This window comes from Lipotes vexillifer, unplaced genomic scaffold (assembly GCF_000442215.2).
Source record: "Lipotes vexillifer unplaced genomic scaffold, Lipotes_vexillifer_v1.1 scaffold112, whole genome shotgun sequence".
NCBI lineage: Eukaryota > Metazoa > Chordata > Mammalia > Artiodactyla > Lipotidae > Lipotes > Lipotes vexillifer.
The window spans coordinates 3,210,885-3,228,462 of NW_006776285.1; the positions used below are offsets into that span (position 1 = coordinate 3,210,885).

General features: G+C 35.7%; 1 protein-coding gene across 2 annotated transcripts in view; it reads right to left on the bottom strand.

Moving 5' to 3' along the window:
• Positions 1 to 1,675: 1,675 nt before the first annotated feature.
• The window catches only part of SHPRH (SNF2 histone linker PHD RING helicase), an 83,816-nt gene continuing 67,913 nt past the window's right edge, over positions 1,676 to 17,578 (bottom strand). Inside the window, exons 26-30 of one of the 2 annotated variants that reach the window (XM_007450325.1) lie at positions 9,265 to 9,357; positions 8,505 to 8,591; positions 7,559 to 7,737; positions 4,975 to 5,055; positions 1,676 to 3,660 (exon numbers count right to left, since the gene is read on the bottom strand). In XM_007450325.1, the coding sequence (XP_007450387.1) occupies positions 3,564 to 3,660; positions 4,975 to 5,055; positions 7,559 to 7,737; positions 8,505 to 8,591; positions 9,265 to 9,357 (537 nt within the window). In that variant the 3' untranslated portion in view covers positions 1,676 to 3,563. The remainder of the gene's footprint in view (positions 3,661 to 4,974; positions 5,056 to 7,558; positions 7,738 to 8,504; positions 8,592 to 9,264; positions 9,358 to 17,578) is intronic. The other variant, XM_007450326.1, reaches the window with a different exon arrangement.

Here is a 17,578-nt window from a genome sequence, read left to right on the forward strand (position 1 = left end):
ACCCATACAAAGAATCATTACACAGATAATGGAGGTTAAATTTTATTTCTATTTTGCAAGGGAAAAGCATATGCTTTAGTACCAAGGATTTGGTTTCAATATAACAAAGTCAGTTTTAATGGACAAAATCAGTCTTGAGAGTCACTGATATTAAATAACGGAATAGGGTTAAGGGATGGTACGGGAACTTCAAAGACAAGGTACTCAGGTCTCTGAAAGGCTGACTGGAGGCATAGGAAAGCTGGAGATGCCAACTTTGCTCCCAGCCAAGTTCTCCTGCTATTTTCTGTACGTGATACTGTCTGTTATTCAACTCAGAGGCAACACCATATACCCACTGTGAGAACTGAATTCCCTTTGGGGTTATCAATTACTCACACACAACCACTTGCAAGTGGTTCATATTCAAGCCTTACGTGTGATAGTGTTTATATCACATTCACAATGTAACAGAAATACATGGAAATTCTTGTAAATTATATAAAATGTAGAGTTGATTGATCCCACTTCGAAGAAGCATCATCGAAGATTAGATTTCCTTTATCAGAGTAGACAGGTTTAAAACACATTGCTTGTACTGTACCGTTTTAATAACATTTCATTTTTATACTGATACGTCAGTTCAAAATTAAGAAATGGCATATAATTGTGGGATTTCGTTTAAATTCTAGAAAAACTGAAAGATACTTTTTGTCCAGCTTAACGAAGCCTGAGGTCTTCTAGCACAGGTGATTTTTGCATTTCTCGAAGATTATCCTGTAGTTTAATGAACATAAAGAACTCAAGCACACTAAGTCTTGGGAGGACCAGTAAACGAGAGCAGAAGATTTAAAAGACATAATTTCTTCCTTGGTCTACTTAACAAGGTAACTTGAGTTGATGATTAATCTTGCATTGTTAAATTCAAATCCTAAATGTTTTGACAAGTATTGTTAAGTTTGATAATTGTTTATAAAGAATTTGTGGTTATATGTTGAATGATCAATGTAGAGAGTTTTCAGTTTGTTGTTATTAACATGATATGAAAGGGACCAATCCCTAATACTGTATCCCTAAAACGTGGGCCATTCTACTGAGATCATATACAGAGAGAAAAGTTGAAGCTGCAACAGACATAGGAAAGCTACCTGGGTTTGAAGCAAAAGACTAAGGAATTAGGTGTATGTATTTCACATTGTATATAAGTAGGTCTTTTCAGTCCTAGTAAGCTCACTTGGACCCTTTAAACAGAGATGTGGCCCCAGATCCAAATGCATTTCAGCTAAGGACTTGAACTACCTCATTTTTTTTTTTTTTTTTTTCTCACTGGTTCATTAATAAAGCACCCATTTAAGAACAACTATTTATAAGTATAGTGATATTTCAGAGAATATAAAATGATGGAAGGAGGAAACAAAGAAGTCCTTTGCTTGCAGCCAAGATGTGGGGACGAGATCTGAACTTGTTCTGAACAATCATTTGGGAGAAGTGTCACAACAGTTTTGAAGAAATAATAAATGTCTATAAAATATAGGATTCTGTGGTATGAACAATTTTGACACCTTTTGTCGAGAGACCAAAACAAACAAAAAACAACCCCCCCCAAAAAAACAAAAACAAAACCACAAAAAAAAACCATCCCAAAACCACACAGTATGTTCTATGGATCAGAAATTAAATAAATCCCCAAATTTCAATTTACACTAAAATATTTATTTAATTGATAATATTTTACAGAAATAAATAAGAGCAGGTTTTCTCTAATACAGATAGGTATATTTATATATTTATATTTCTTTTTTTTTACAAAATTAAAGCATATCAAATTGTTTTCCCTAAAACTGTAGTGCAGAAAGGAATACTAGGAAACAAACAAAAAGAAATACTGAAATATGTTCATCATTAAATTATAACCATGGGCCTTCTGAATCTCAACAAGGTATATGATTTAGAGAAAGAACATGAGATTTGCAGTCAGGGGACCTTGGCTCCACTGTTTACTTGCTGTGTGTCATAGGCACATTTCTCAATATTTCTGAATCTCAGTTCTCTACCTTTAAAACAGGAATGATATTAATTATATCAACTTCACAGGACTGTTGGGCAAATTAAACACGTGAATGTATAGGAAAGCTCTTTATAACATGTAAAGAGCTACAAAAATAATAGTTCTGTTTAATATTTCATATAAAAGAATCAATGCATATCTTCCTTCAACTGAAGAAAATAAGCACCAAAAATGTGTGTGTGTTTTCTTCAGTTGAATTATGCCACCCTATAAACCAGAATAAGAAAATGCACCTTAACTAAGCACCAAAGCCTCTCGGACAAATGTGATCCAGGGTATATTTCTATTACAGTTTTCTGGGCAGCTAAGTTTTCCGGGAGCTAATGAGTCCTGAGGGTCATTTAAAACTCTGAAGGCTCAAAGAAAACAAATCAAGAACATCTGCATTACATCAAATGGCTAGGATACAACAAGCTACTCCTTATTTAGCAATTTCAAAGTCCATTAATTCTTCACAGAAGAAGAAACACTAGGTTATTATCACTTGCAATTATTTGCTTATGTGAATATGACATTCTCTTGCTCCAAAGATCAAATACTAGTCCTTGAGGAAAGTACTAGTGGAATGAAATAACAAATCCTATCATAAATTTAGATATTAATGATTAAAAGTCTAGTTACACGAGAACATGGGAAAGGAAAAGAACCCAGGACATTAGTATAATAACGATTAAAAAACCCCTGCCATATTGCCATGTTATAATGATAAGAACTGAAATGATAAACATTGCAATATTTACAGATACATCAATCTTAAAACATGTAAAAACTCAATAAGACAAATTAAAAGTAGAGAAAGCAGTTTAGATAATTTTAAGGAAAGTAAACATTAATACACTTAGAAAGGCTAAAGTTAACTGCTTACACTGATAATACTTAACATAGAATAGAAATACTTAAAAGTGTGCAGTGTTTTGATTTTTAGTGGCAAGATACAGAGAAAAGAAATAATTGCCTAATATTAACTTATTGTTAGGAGTTGCATTACTCTAAAGTTACTATTTATGGAGTTACAGTCTATATCTACTCAAAGAACTAGGAGCTAACATAATTCACCATCTTTTAAAAATATCACTAATAAGATATTGGTGAATCACGTGCTAAAGATACTGAAGGCTCTTTCAAAAATGAGATCTAGTTGGTAGAGTATACCAGCTCATGTACAACGAGACTAGGTGACTTATTCTGTTATTCTAACTCTTTTTAAGACTGATCTTACCAAAAGAAAAGTACACATTACCTCTCTTAATTCCCTCAGATAGAGGTACTCTTTGGAACAAAAATAAATATTTTATGGGGAGTGTAAAATTAAAAATCTTTATAGCCATTGTGGAAACAGTATATTGGAAAGGACTCAATAACTACTAGGACACTGTACAACCAAAAAAGAAAGAAATTCATTCAACTAAGAACACTGTTTACTGACATCTATTGGACTGTTTAACTTATAACTTTATTCTATAAACTATGACAAATTTAAAACACATTAAAGTCTGTGGATTGAATCAAGTGTACTTCACTCAAGGTCTTCAGTTTCTTTGGTAAATAGGTCTGCCAGATCAGCCACCGTCAAGACAGAGGCCTCGGAATGTTTCGCTGATGGGTTTGTGTGACTGCAGGATTTTGCAAGTGAGCAGAATCAGAAAGAAACGCCAAGGAATAAATTATTATATTTGTTTTTATATACTGTCTGGTCTTATAATAATAATATAAGACATAATAGTTTAATAATATTATATTCTTATACAAGAACATATTTGTTCTAAGTTTTTGTAATTGAGTTATAAGAAACTCCTGGAAGAAAGTAGGCAATGGGATCATTATTACAACTTGTTAAAATTAGTGAAGATTTCTATATACCATTTTCAAACTTGGTCATAAAATGTCTTTCTCTGCACAATTAATAAAACAAAGAAACAAAACCCCTGCCAGCTAGTACTAAAGCTCTCACCTTACAACTTACCTTCTTAGTATCCGAAGTTAATTTGTTTCAAGAAAAATTCAACAGCTCTTTTAATTGCTGTTTTGTTGAGGCAGCTTAAATATAAGCACTGAATTCTGTGACATACGGAAACACCACTAACAAAAAGCCTTCATGTTTGAGGCAAAAAGCTCTTGTGGTAGCCTTTCTTTCCCAGACCACCAATGAAAGAGAATTTCTGGTTTCCAATGGCTTCTCTGCTATGCAAAGTACCTCTGTGGAAACAATCCCTTCTAAGGCAATCCTCTCTTCTGAGTGTATCTTCCAATCATACCTATCTCACAAGGATTCAGTTAGGTATTAGTTTATGTTTCAAAATGACTTTAAAGAAAATTAATTAGGAAATAAATGTTAGGAAGTTTTATGATTCCAAACTTAAGTTTTCAAAATTAAGGCTGTTCTGGTCTCTCTGCTTCTGTTCTGCCTTTGAAATTAATGCCACAATTACCAGCCTAGTTTTAAGTCCAGACCTTTCTACCTGCATGTGACTAACCAGTGTGATGTATCAAGCAGCACTCTAAATTTCATGTTACAGCTATCAGACTAAAGCTTTTAGGTTGGGCATAAAGATAGATTTCATTTAAAAAGTAATCCAGTGGCAAAGAAATGTACGATAGTTCCTCCCTCCTCCCCCTGCCCCCAATACACATGGGTGATTTAAAGTATACTAGCTCTGAACTGAAGTTTCTTTAATAGTAGGACAGTTTAAATATTTTTATATATTACAATCCCTATTAGTAAATTAAGTCAAATATAGAATGCCCAAAGTACTAACTGGGAAATTTTGGAGAGGTAAAACGCCATATGCCGTGCTTTTAAAAAGTATTTGCACTTATATCTTTTGGTTGACTAAGTGGTCATCTAGGTGAAGAAGTCCTACACACTTATACAACCTTTTATGAACAGGAAAACTCCTCCCGTCCACTTGAAGTAAACCGTTACGTACCTCCTCTCGGCGGTTTTCAGCATTGCTTGCATTCTTTCTTCTATTGTTGCTTTAATTAAGAATCTGTGTACAATAGTGGGTCTAGAAGGTACATAACAATTATAAGTTTAAAAACACCTTAAAACAAATTAGAACAAACAGACTTCATATATTATACGTTATATTCGTCAGTCAGTTGGTATCTACCGTGGCAGGGACTAATCCAGGTGCTGGCGGGGTCAATGGTCAACAGTGAATACGACAAATGATTTAATCTGAATGAACAAGTATCTACTGAGGGGAGACACACAAAATAAGATATTTTCGGGTGCAGACAATGACATGAGGAGGCTGACACTTGACTTGAAGCATGACTGTTGGGGATGAGACAGCTAGTAGGCAAAGGAGGAGTGGAAGGGGCTTCCAGGTAGAAGCAGCAGCAAATAAATGCAAAGTCCTGGGAAGAGAACGTGCTTGGCACAAGCTTAAAATGTCTGAGGGGCAGAAAGAAGGCTAGCATGGCCAAAGCATATTGTAAACCAAGGGCAGGGAGGTCAAATCACATAGGGTCTCGTAGGACATGGCAAAAATTTGGATTCTTGCCATCAGTGGGTTTAATGCATGATTTGAATTATTCTTGGTTATACTTTATAAGTCCTTTTGGCTGCTGTGTGGAGGACGGACTTTTAGGCAGAAAGCGGAGGCAGAGATGGCAGGTTATCTGCATGACTTTCTCTCTTTTTTAGCTCATTTCACATTTCTTTGTTCGGCTGTTACCTTCTTCATAAGAACTTCCATGCCTTCCTGCCCAGCCGCCTACACTCTTAATCCTCCTTTCCCTGCTCCTAGCATAGTATATATTTTACTTATTATGTTTACTGTTTACCATCTGTCTCTCTACCAACCCCCTATAACTAGAGTTTAAGCTCTGTGAGGGCATCTCAAGTACTTAGAACAGTGCTTGGCACACAGGAGGAGCTCAATAAAAACTTACTGAATGAACTATGTGGGTATTGATGCTGGTAGACTGTTCAAGCTGGTGATGGAAAGATGAGGCACTTCTAATCTGACTGTATCTGTTTTCTCTGAATGAGGCAAGATCATCCTCAAAGGGGAGGAGGAAGATATAGGAGACTTAAGAGAGTCTCCTCAGAAAGTAGAAAAATCTATTTACTAGGGAAGCATAGTAGGATTGTAAAACAGTGTTGAGTGGCCTTTTTAGACTTGTGGCCTTATATCTGGGATGAGTCCACTGTATGCTTTAGAAGATAATGATAAGAACTCAATGTTTAAAGATATAACACAAAACCAAAAAACAAAAAAACCAACGCCCTGCTCCCCCCACCCCACCGCCAAAAACCCAAACCAAACAAAAAGCAATAACCCAATAGGACATAAGTACGTTTCAAACGCTACTTGGTAGTACTTTAGAACAAGCTTGCATTTATTACAATTATATTACTTTGCCATATTTTGCCTGATGAACGTGTCTCTTTCTTGCTTGAAGTTAAAAGTCATCATTTGCTCTCCCAGCCACTGCTTACAAAGCAGGCCACGTTTCTGAGGACGGCATAAAAGACCTCGTCTCCTGCCACTCCTCTCCACATACTTTATACTCCAGCTATTTCACTTCTTAGGGTCCCTAGAAATATCATGTTATTTATTTCCTCTGTGTTTCTGCACAGGCAACTCTGGCTGTGTGAGCATCCTTTTCTAGCCCAACTTTGGAATAATTATTCCTTTAAGAGTCAATCTAATGAAGCCTTTCCTGACTCTCTAGGGCACAAGAGATCACTCCCTTCTTTTGTTACCACAGTACTTCTATTGTATTTTCTCACACTCTACTATAATATGTTAAATCATGTTTCCTGTACCACATAGTGATCTTGGGGAAACAAATTATGTCTTATTCAATTGGAATCTTCAGTATCTAGCATAACACCTGACATATGGTAAGTATTCAATCAATATTTATTTCATGAGTGCTTAGTATGGATGCATTTAAAAAAAAAATTCAAAGCATCTAACATCCAGGAGGTAATACATCTGAGAGACCTTATTAAAGGATAATTCTCCATTCTGACATTTGAATAAAAGTAGTACATACTACATAATATCTACTATTAGGATTACTTTGCACCTTAAACTAAACTAATTGTCTCTTAGAGTGGACCTGGAAGGCTGTATTTTCCTAAGCGGAAGAATTTATAAAAAAGCTATTTGTTTTCAGTCACGTACGAAATACACCTTCTTTTAAATACAGGCTACTTTAGCCAATCAAGTCAATTCTTCTCAAAGTTATGATAGATGCCTTCAACTTAGTAGTTGTCTTAAGTATTTTAAGAAGCTGTTTTGATGAAATGATCAGGGTAGTTTCTAAAGGAAGAGACAAAAGTCTGGGAGAATTTGGGCGTTTGCTGCTTGGAGGAGGGAGGGTTGGAAATCTCAAAATGTCTTCTGGTCATCTAATAACACCTGAAAACTTAATACATAAGGAAGTAACTAAAAATGAATAGGTTATGATGAACATAAATGAAGAGTTTAACTGCTGATCTGTATCTTAGAAACTGGAGCAAATATTACTGATGTTAACTTTAGCCCTTACTTTGTTTGTCCAATCCGGTGCACCCTTCCTATGGCCTGAAGCTCATGGGCAGGGTTCAATATGGGCTCCACCAAGAGAACATGAGTTGCTTCGATGATAGTTAATCCATTAGAACCTGTGTGCAGGGGCAGCAGCAAAATATTGATTTGGGGATCATGTTTAAATGCTGAAAGGTTCTCCTAAAAAAGAAAGGTACGTTTAAATTTTAGCTGGATAGTTAAAAATAAGAGCAGTATATTATAGGTAGCTCATGTTAAAATGCCTAACGGTACCCAGGTCATTGTGAAATGTAGTGACTAAGAAAATTAAATGTAAAATTACCAATTTTAGAAAACATAAACTTATTGCTTGACTTTATGAAAAAAAGTGTCACATAACCTCTCTTGTTCTTTATGATATATAATGGAATCACAAGATACATGTATGTGATGTATGCAAATTAAACTATATGAGCTTAGAGGAAAAACAGTGAGAGAAAGAATGCAAGAATGAGTGTGAGGTAAGAGACATGAATCTACTAAATTTTCTCTTGGATGTTTGTCACTTAGGTGTGCACCTGTCATTGTGCTGAGTGTGATGTAAGCATAGTTTAACCATACGCAGTTTGCCTAATGCAGTGACTTTAGAGCTTAATCCCAGGGGCATGAGGCCTCTGTCCATTCAAGAGGTGCGTCATAGGCCATCTCTTCCTATATTAAAGAAACAGATCTCAAATCAGAAGATCTTTAAATATGGTTTGCTATGGCTATAACTGAATATATGGAAAATAAATGCAATTTCTTTACTTTGCCTTTAAATGTTAATTTTATAGTTAATCAAGAACTCAAACCATGTTTTTGTGGTTTATACGACACAAGACAATAAATGCAAGTAAGCTAGTTAAGAGCAGTTTCAATTTGCAACTGAATCCACTCCAAAAAAACATAAGTAAAGTCTTTTGACATACCTGAAATGTCTTAACACGACTGATCTGTGCAAATTCCATGTTGTTATCAGTGAGAGCTTTTGAAATAATGTCTAATACATCTTGCCACTAAGAACACATAAAATAATAGGAAAATAAATATTTACAAACAGCTTTCATATAACAAAAATTTGAAAAGTGACTAAACCAAAATATCCTTTATACCTCAGAATTAAGTAAACAAAAACAAGATCTTCAAGTATAATACCATTAATATATTTTGTTCTATCCTGAAAGATTTTTTTGTATCAAATGCTGGTTAAAGATAGGGTAAAAAAAATGAGCGTCTTCAGTAAATGAATTATGATAAACATAAACAACAGAAAACAAATTACAGAGTGCTTAATGGATGTGGTTAGTTATCTCCCCAAAATGAAAACTAGAAGCTTTACTCAATACGTTATTTTAATTTTCTTTGCCTTAACCAAGTTCATCCATGAAATGACTTTCAAGGTTAGAGATTCCAATTTAAAAATATTAATATAAGAAAGTCCCTAAGTAAGATGAATATAAAAACATGAAATGTAGCTATAGGAACTGCCTTGTGAGGCATCATCAAATTTCTCTAGAAATAATTCTATCCAATGGACACAGAAAAAAAATCTAACATGGAGAAATCTATTAGTAATTCTAAATCTCAATTATATTTTGGCAAACACTAACAATTACTTCTCAGATAAAAACTGATTTGAAACAGAAAGCCACTCCGAGTTAACAATGAGGATGAAAATGTTGATTGTACCGTTGAGAAAACAAGTGCTTTAGCCCCTGGATCTCTCAGCTGGATTCTCATCAGAGTTCTGACCACAGCTTCCACTTTTGTAGAATGGCTGCCCTTTGAACACAAAGAAGAAAACACATTATTACCAAATAAAATCTAGTTAACAGTGGAATGGAAAACTAACATAAAACACTTATTATCAAAACTATATGATAGGTACGTATGTGTTCATCCTTTTTCATTTTGTATCTGCTGGAAATTTTCTTTAGCCTCAAACTGTACAAGATACGGATTGACACCCTGAGAGAATCAAATATAAAAACGCACACCAGAAAGTCATACAGTGATATGACCCTAAGATAAGATTTTTTAGTTAAGTGGCTCGGTTTTGTAGTTACAAAATTTTGTTACTTTAGATAAGCAGAATTTATATTAAAAACACTCTTCATTTCAGATATTATGGCATTGAAAATGTTCAGAATATAATGAATCAAAACTCCAAAGTAAGCAAATAGTAAAGAATCTAACCCACAAAGAATCCTTTCTTACAAGGGCACTACAATGACAGAGGTACAAATGACGTCCACTTGGACGGAAGCAGATTTATACAAAGCTAGATAAACACTGAAAGAGTGCTTTTTGTATTTTTCCATGACCATTTCCAGGATAAGAGTATGAAAATGAGAAAAAGTGAAGAAATAAGAAAATGAAGAAATAAGGCAAGTGTTTTTGTAGCCTTCATTGAGAAAGTCTTCCTCCTGGAATGCTCTGGGAGATGGTATGACAGGGAGATCAAGGGCATGAGATTTTGAGTGAGATAAATCGAAATTCAACTGCCAGTACTGCAACTCCTTAGCTATATAGATTCCAACTTTTCTAAGCCTTAGTTTTCTTACCTGTCAAGCAGGGATGATAATTACATCTATTTCCAAAGGTTGCTGTGATGGTTAAATGAGAACACGAATACAAAGCATTTGGTCCAATAGTTGGCAACTAGTAGATACCCAATAACTTATTATCTTTCAGAGACATTAAATATGAGCACAACAATGACAGAGATTATCCTACAAGGGGGGCAGATCTAACCAAAAAGAAGTAAAAATATTCCCATACTACTCTTCTCCTCAAATCACACCCCGTTACTACTTTTACACAAAGAGACACTCAAAGGTAGAAATATAAACAAAACAAGGAAGAAGGCTTTACTAATTTTAAAGTTACCAACAAAGAATTATGGGAGAAATTAAAAAATTTTCGTATTAAAATCCTGGATCTACATTTATTTCTCTGGATATGCAGACTTTCAACTATACTTGCAAGGTTAAAAAGTATAAGGGACCTACTTCAATCTAAAAATTATCTTAAATAAGAGCAAAATTATCTCAAATAAGAGAAAACAGGAAATTAGCATAATGTGATCATTTAGTAGTTTAGACAGAAACTTCCATGTTCCTTGCAAGGTCTCATTTTCAAAGATATCTTCAAGTGAAACACCAGGATAACTATGAATGCTTCTATCAATTAAGCTGCTTCTTACAAAAATTTCAAAAGAAAACAGAATAGTCTTTTATAAGCAACATTCCAAACCGGAGTGCTAACTCTATGAAGGAAAAGACTAGAATATTCCCTTTTATCGAAATTTGGCCAGTTCAGTGGTAGCTCTCAGTGATCCCTTCCAAATGCTACAATTCTGAACCATTTGGTCCCAGTCCAGTTACTTCCTACTATGAAAGAAGAAGAATAAGGAAGTCTGGAAATCCAAAGCTCTGCTTGGCAGAAAGCTACATGGGGAGTGAGATGGCCTTAACACCCTTTTCTTCCAGATGGACAGAAAGTGGCTATTGAGAATGAGAAAACTGAAGAAAGAAGAGGGTGGCTCATAATATATCTGTGTTCCTTGGTTTGAGCAAGCATGCCTTACACAATTTTTGAAAACAAAGCCAAAATGCATAATCCTTATGTTAGACCAATGTGTTAAAGCAGTTTCTCCCAAAGATTTCACATTTTAAACTACTTGAAGACATTTAAATTATCATAAATTATCATTACAAATGTTGCTTCAAGTTACAAGATGCTGTGTTGAAAATACACTGCCTTTGTGAGTCTATTTTAATAAAAATTCATAATATGTTGCTAAATGGAAAGTTAATGCCCTAGACAGTGAAGGATTACCAATCTAAAAAGCATTACTGATCTTTCTAAAAAGAAAGGCAGTAAAATGTAGGAGAAAAACTGAATAGAAGTTAAATAAGGATCTGGTTTCTGTCCTATTTGCTACATACAGCACAAACACTTTTTGGATAACTTTTTTTCTGGCCGCCCACACGGCATGTGGGATCTTAGTTCCCCAACCAGGGATCCAACCCGTCCAACCCGTGCCCCCTGCAGTGGAAGCATGGAGTCTTAACCACTGGACTGCCAGGGAAGTCCTTGGATAACTTATTAAAAATTACAAAAAAGCAATGTATGTTCATTGGACAACTAAGCTAATAGAAGTTTAGGATTAAAAAATTTAAGTCTATTATTTTATGCCTTACTCTTTCTAAACACCACTAAGAATTTGGCATTTATTGTTAGACCTTCTTGTGCATTTTAGAAGCCTCTATAAAAATGCACACACACCCCACAAATATTTTTAAAGGTGTTTTATAACATGGCCTTTATATTTAACATTGTATCTTGGCAATCTTAACCATGTAGGACCTTTATATATACCTCACCTCAATGGCTGCACAATACTTAGGATACAACAATTTATTAAATATTTGTTTATTAATATATATTTAGGTTGATTTCATTCTTTTTTGTTCTTACAAACAATACTTCAGTGACTATGCTTATACTTATAGCTTTGGGTACCTGTGCACATATTTTTGTTAGAAAGGCATATAATGTGGAACTGTTGGTCAAAAGTTAAAGAAAAACTGGTTTGTAGGACCTCTCATATACTGTACATGTTAAATTTATGTTGTAAATATTTTCCTAACTTTCTATATGTAGTTCACATTTAATTGTATTAAATGCAGCAATGTAAGCAAAAGTGCTATATTATATTAGCTTTAGTAACTCACAAATGCTTGATGCATGATATGTGGATTTAAAAACTAAGTATTCTTTGACCTTACTACTTTATTAGACTTTTCTGTGTTTGTTTGACATTTAAATTTGTCTTTCATAAGGGAAAGATGAGAGATTTTATTTAAAGAAGAGTAGCTTTTTCCTCAATTAATTGCCCTGCCATGATTCTATCTAGTATGATTTCATATGATATTATATCATATCTCAGAGTACAGTATATTCCTGTCATTTATCAGTTGATATTTGTTTGAAAACAAGGACCAAATGGCATTTACTTTTATATCACCTAGAGCCTAGCATGGTCCTTTGTAAATAGTATATACTCAACCAGTTTACTTAATGTAAAAATTTTTAATATGTATGTTTAGGCTTCTCAGTCCCAAACACACCTGAGTAAAACAATGAATAAACAAAATAAAAATAAAAGCGGGTTAGAATACAATTAAAAACTCTCAACATATTTTTTTGGTCATTCAGAATGATTAACAACAGGCAAATCAAATCTTGCACTTAATCTCTTTTATAATTGAGATTATAAAATTATAAAAGCTAGAGAGACTCAGACAAGAGCAGTCTTGAAAGACGAGCAGATTTAATCTAATACAAAGCAGACCTGAGGTGGTTTTTGGATTAGTACTGTGTAATGAAATCACTGGAACCGGTCTAAAAAGAAGCTACCAGTTGGAGGGTGGTGCCATCTCATTCTGGTCTATCAACACTCATTTTTTTCCCTACCTACCAGCAGTGATAGGAGAGGTTAATAAAGTCAGTAAACCCTGTGGACTTTTATTTCCAATCTTTAGAATCAGAGATACCTACCACATTAGGTCTTTATTCTTAACTTTTTTTCTCTCTTCTGCTTGTGTTTTTACACTTCCAAGTGAAAAGCAAAAGTCCCCAAATAATACTGAAAAGACCATGGTTGGTCTAAGAGCAGAGTAATAAAAGGGATCAAAGGGATCACTCAAACCCTCCAGCATTTCAGGTGAGTTCACGTTGGATTATTCAAATCATTCAACAAAAACTTTCTGTGCACATAAATGACAAGAACTACACTAGGCACTGAATATACAATGATGAAAAGATACTCCCTTATTCTCAAACACACACAGTCTAATGCATGTTACAGAATATGGAGAAAAGCAAAGGATAGTTTTATACTGCTGGACTGGCCTGGAAGCGATTTAAGTGAATGCTTTATTATACCATCTTAATAAGCATTATGCACATTCTACTGTTCTTTTTAATGTTTCTTTCTATCTCAAATACAGAAATGAACTTTGGCTCAGATCTGTCAGTTTCTGAGACGACTACTCAATGTGGTCACTGCTACAGAAAATATTCACTTTGTTAAAAAGATTAAAACAGGAAGGAGATGGGTTGTATCGATATAGGAGAGGATCACAGAAAAAGCAAAAGAGATATGGATGAGGAAAACAGAGATATCAATCCATCCCTGTGCAAGGTGTTAACAGAGTATGAATATTCTCAAGACAGGTACACTGGCAGCCTTAATCCAACTCAGTTTATGTTTTAGCTCTATCAGCAAACACACAGATGCAAAGTTAGGCTGGAATTAGGGAGGGGGCTGTGCATGGAAGAGAAATCCCCCCAAACTGCTAGATCATTTCATAATATATTAGGCTGATAGAGTTGGATTTAATTATAAGCAGCTCTGCCCTCTTCTGAAGTTCCTCTCCCTTTCCTCATTTCCATCCTTTCTTGGTAGTCTCTTCAGTTTTTCCACATGTACATCTACCAACCCTGCTCTATGCTGAATGCTTGGTTTTTCTACATGTTTCTGAAACATCAAAGACCAAGGCCCAGCTCTGGAATGAAGACCCATCATCTGTCCTCTGCCCGCCCCTGGCCGTATCTTTGTGGCTGTTCTCTCCGAGGCACTAGTTCTCTCTAAGGCCAACTAGGGAATTATGAAAGGAGACATATAAAGTGCTACCACTCAGATCAAGTTAGTGCCTCTCCTGAACTTCCTCTCATGAGGTAAGCAGCCAAGAGCATTATAACACTTAACACTGAAGGAAAAGGATGGAATTTTCCTTCTTTACAACAAAAGAATCTTACAAAATGTTCTTTATGAAGATCTTTGCTCCCTTGCTTGTAATTTAATGAACAAAACCAAACTAGATCTCAAAGCTACACATATAGGGCTTCCCTGGTGGCGCGGTGGTTGGGAGTCTGCCTGCCAATGCAGGGGACACGGGTTCGTGCCCCGGTCTGGGAGGATCCCACATGCCGCGGAGCGGCTGGGCCCGTGAGCCATGGCCGCTGAGCCTAAGCGTCCGGAGCCTGTGCTCCACAACGGAAGAGGCCGCAGCAGTGAGAGGATATAGGTCTTTCCCTTTCTGGAAAATTAAGTACAAAGTTAAAAGCTCCAGACCATTCAGGCAGTCAAGGCAATGAAAAATCAGTAGAGATCCATTAGCAATAAAGGCCAACAAAGAATTTCTCATGAAATCTGGCCTAGAGGTTGTCTAATAGCATAACTAGAAATCAGAAATGTCTCGTAGCCTCTTATCTGCGTTAAATAGGTGCAACTAACTTATTTTTATCATAGAGTTAAACTCGATTGGAATAAGCAGCTACACATTTCCAGGCTCTTGTTAAAATCTGAGAACCTAAACTTTGAGTTAAAAGCTGTTAAATGTGTTAAAAGGATGGAAAATTCAGTCTTGTTTCTATTGTATACTCAGGAGATGAAGAATTCTAATGAAGCAATCAAGTAGTATTTGATTTAGACTTTGATCAACCCCTCTCCTCCAAAATAGGTCTAAATATTTTACCAATGCATCTAAGAGTGAGGTACTGCTTATTTTTTTATTATTATTTTTTTTTTTTGTGGTACGCGGGCCTCTCACCGTTGCGGCCTCTCCCGCTGCGGAGCACAGGCTCCGGACACGCAGGCTCAGCGGCCACGGCTCACGGGCCCAGCCGCTCCGCGGCATGTGGGATCCTCCCGGACCGGGGCACGAACCCGCGTCCCCTGCATCGGCAGGCGGACTCGCAACCACTGCGCCACCAGGGAAGCCCCGGTACTGCTTTTTTCTCTGAAGTCTTGTTATTGGGGAAAGAGGAGGGAACAATAGGAAAAATCCATGAGTATCGCATAGAAGACATACTGTAGCTGGCTTCACCCTATTCCCTTCACATCTATTTTCTATCTGTTGAGACTCCTTATTTAGGGAAGGAAGGAAAGGAAGGAGAACAGTTATGACACCTCCCAACTGTAGCAGCAAAGCACTAATTCTACTTGATTTATATAAATAAAAGAAAAATAGTGCTCTCTATGACTGGAAGGCTATTGTTGAAAACTGGGAACTCTGAAGCAGGGCTTGGCAACCCATGACTCTGAACCAACAATCTGTTACCCATAATATCGCTTCTTCAGCAGTCTAGTCCTTCTTCCTTTGGCCCCTTTTATTTTCTCTGTTTGTCTAATCTGTGCACATTGCTCTCCCACTCATTTTTCTTTGTAATATATATGGATTCTCGTGGTCATGCTCAGCTCCACTGGCAGGATTAAGGGCTAATGGAGACGATGAATGTTCTGAGTCTTATTTTTCATCAAACATCAGAGAGAATACATTCATGTTTATAGGCTACTTTACGTCAACAGGCAGACTAAATCTTTAGGGATTTTATAGATACTATATATTTATATATTATCTTTAATGTATCTTTATAATATATTAATGTATGATATATTAGTATATATGTTTATATATTATATATATTCCATACATATTCCATACATACACACTAATATATATAAAACATGTCCAATAATGTCTTACAGTATGGGGGTTGCCAGTCACTTATGACTCTAAAGTGAAGGCAGAATGAAGTCATTTTCAGAAGTGTAAAAACTCTGATTTTCCGTTCACATGCTTATCATGTTAAAATTTCTTGATGCAGTAGATCACAGTGAAAAAAGAATTGTAGAATGAGGATTACATGAATAATGGTGCCAGATAAGGTTGACACAGAAACGAAGGAAGCTAGCTAAAAAAATGAGAACTTCTACTACACTGGGGTGCTCAGAAGATTCTTCCTTGGAAAGCGAAGTTTAAATGAGAGAGGATTGGGATTACATTCCTTTCTGCATGACTTCAATCACTCTGCTTGGTTCTCTAATGAAAAGTGTTTATATTATAATATTGTACACACCATTTACTGATTTTTTTTTAGATGTGGAAGTCGCATCTACAATTAGATAACAAAACATGACAGTATCAACATTATAATATAAAAATGATACTATAACAAAAATTAGAATGTGGAAGGGAAAAGAAAGAACGAAGGAATAGATGCTCGAATTTCCTCCTATTTTGACGTGAGGACTATTAGCAGATACTGGCTACAGCTAGTACTTCAAGCAACAAAATTTATGTATATTACTGAAAGTCATAACTAAAAATAGAAACTGGCAATAGAAATAGGCAAACAAGGAGGAATGGAGGAGGGCATTACTTTTCACTGTGTGCCATTTGTTTTATTCTGAATTTATGCTTATGCTTTTGTGCAAATTACTTCTACTAAAAAATAATATCACACTTTTTGTTTACCCTGATTTCTTACAGATGAACAAGGGTTTTAGGGGAATGGGTGGGAGGCTTGTAACTCTGGGACCTTTTAAGCTTACTACATTAGTGATACAATTGGGACTGTGTTTATCACAAGTGAACTGGTCTTCTGAATTATGCCATTACCCTAGTGCTGCATGCACCTGCAGTACCTCTCACTGCTCTAGGGTCAAATGGATGCCTAACCTGTGCTAGCTGCCCCGATAAGAAGTTTCAGCCTTGTCAGAAATGGGACAATCACATCCGAAAGAGAGCAGGGATAACATTTAAATCTTCCAGTTATTACTTGTATCGGTTTTTTGCAATCTTTTAAACCTACTACAAGAATCAAAGATCCCGAGATTAGAGATTTTTTTTGAAGATTCATTTAACTGAAGAACATCACTTTAAAAAAGACAAATTTACACAATTTAGCTCCGCCTCCCCCCGCCCCCCCAAAGAACTATGATCTCTAATCAGTTGTATGATAGAGCATAGATTTTTCTTTAGGTTTCCTTGCTGATTTGTAACTTGATCTGTTTCCTATTGTTTAGTATAGAGGAAGCCATTTCCTGTCTTAGTACTTTCTGACTTTCATTACTTTTATTCTGGACTTTTCCTTTTGAAGCAGAGCTAACTCTTTCAATTTGCCTGTGCTGTCCATAGTAGTTCCTGCT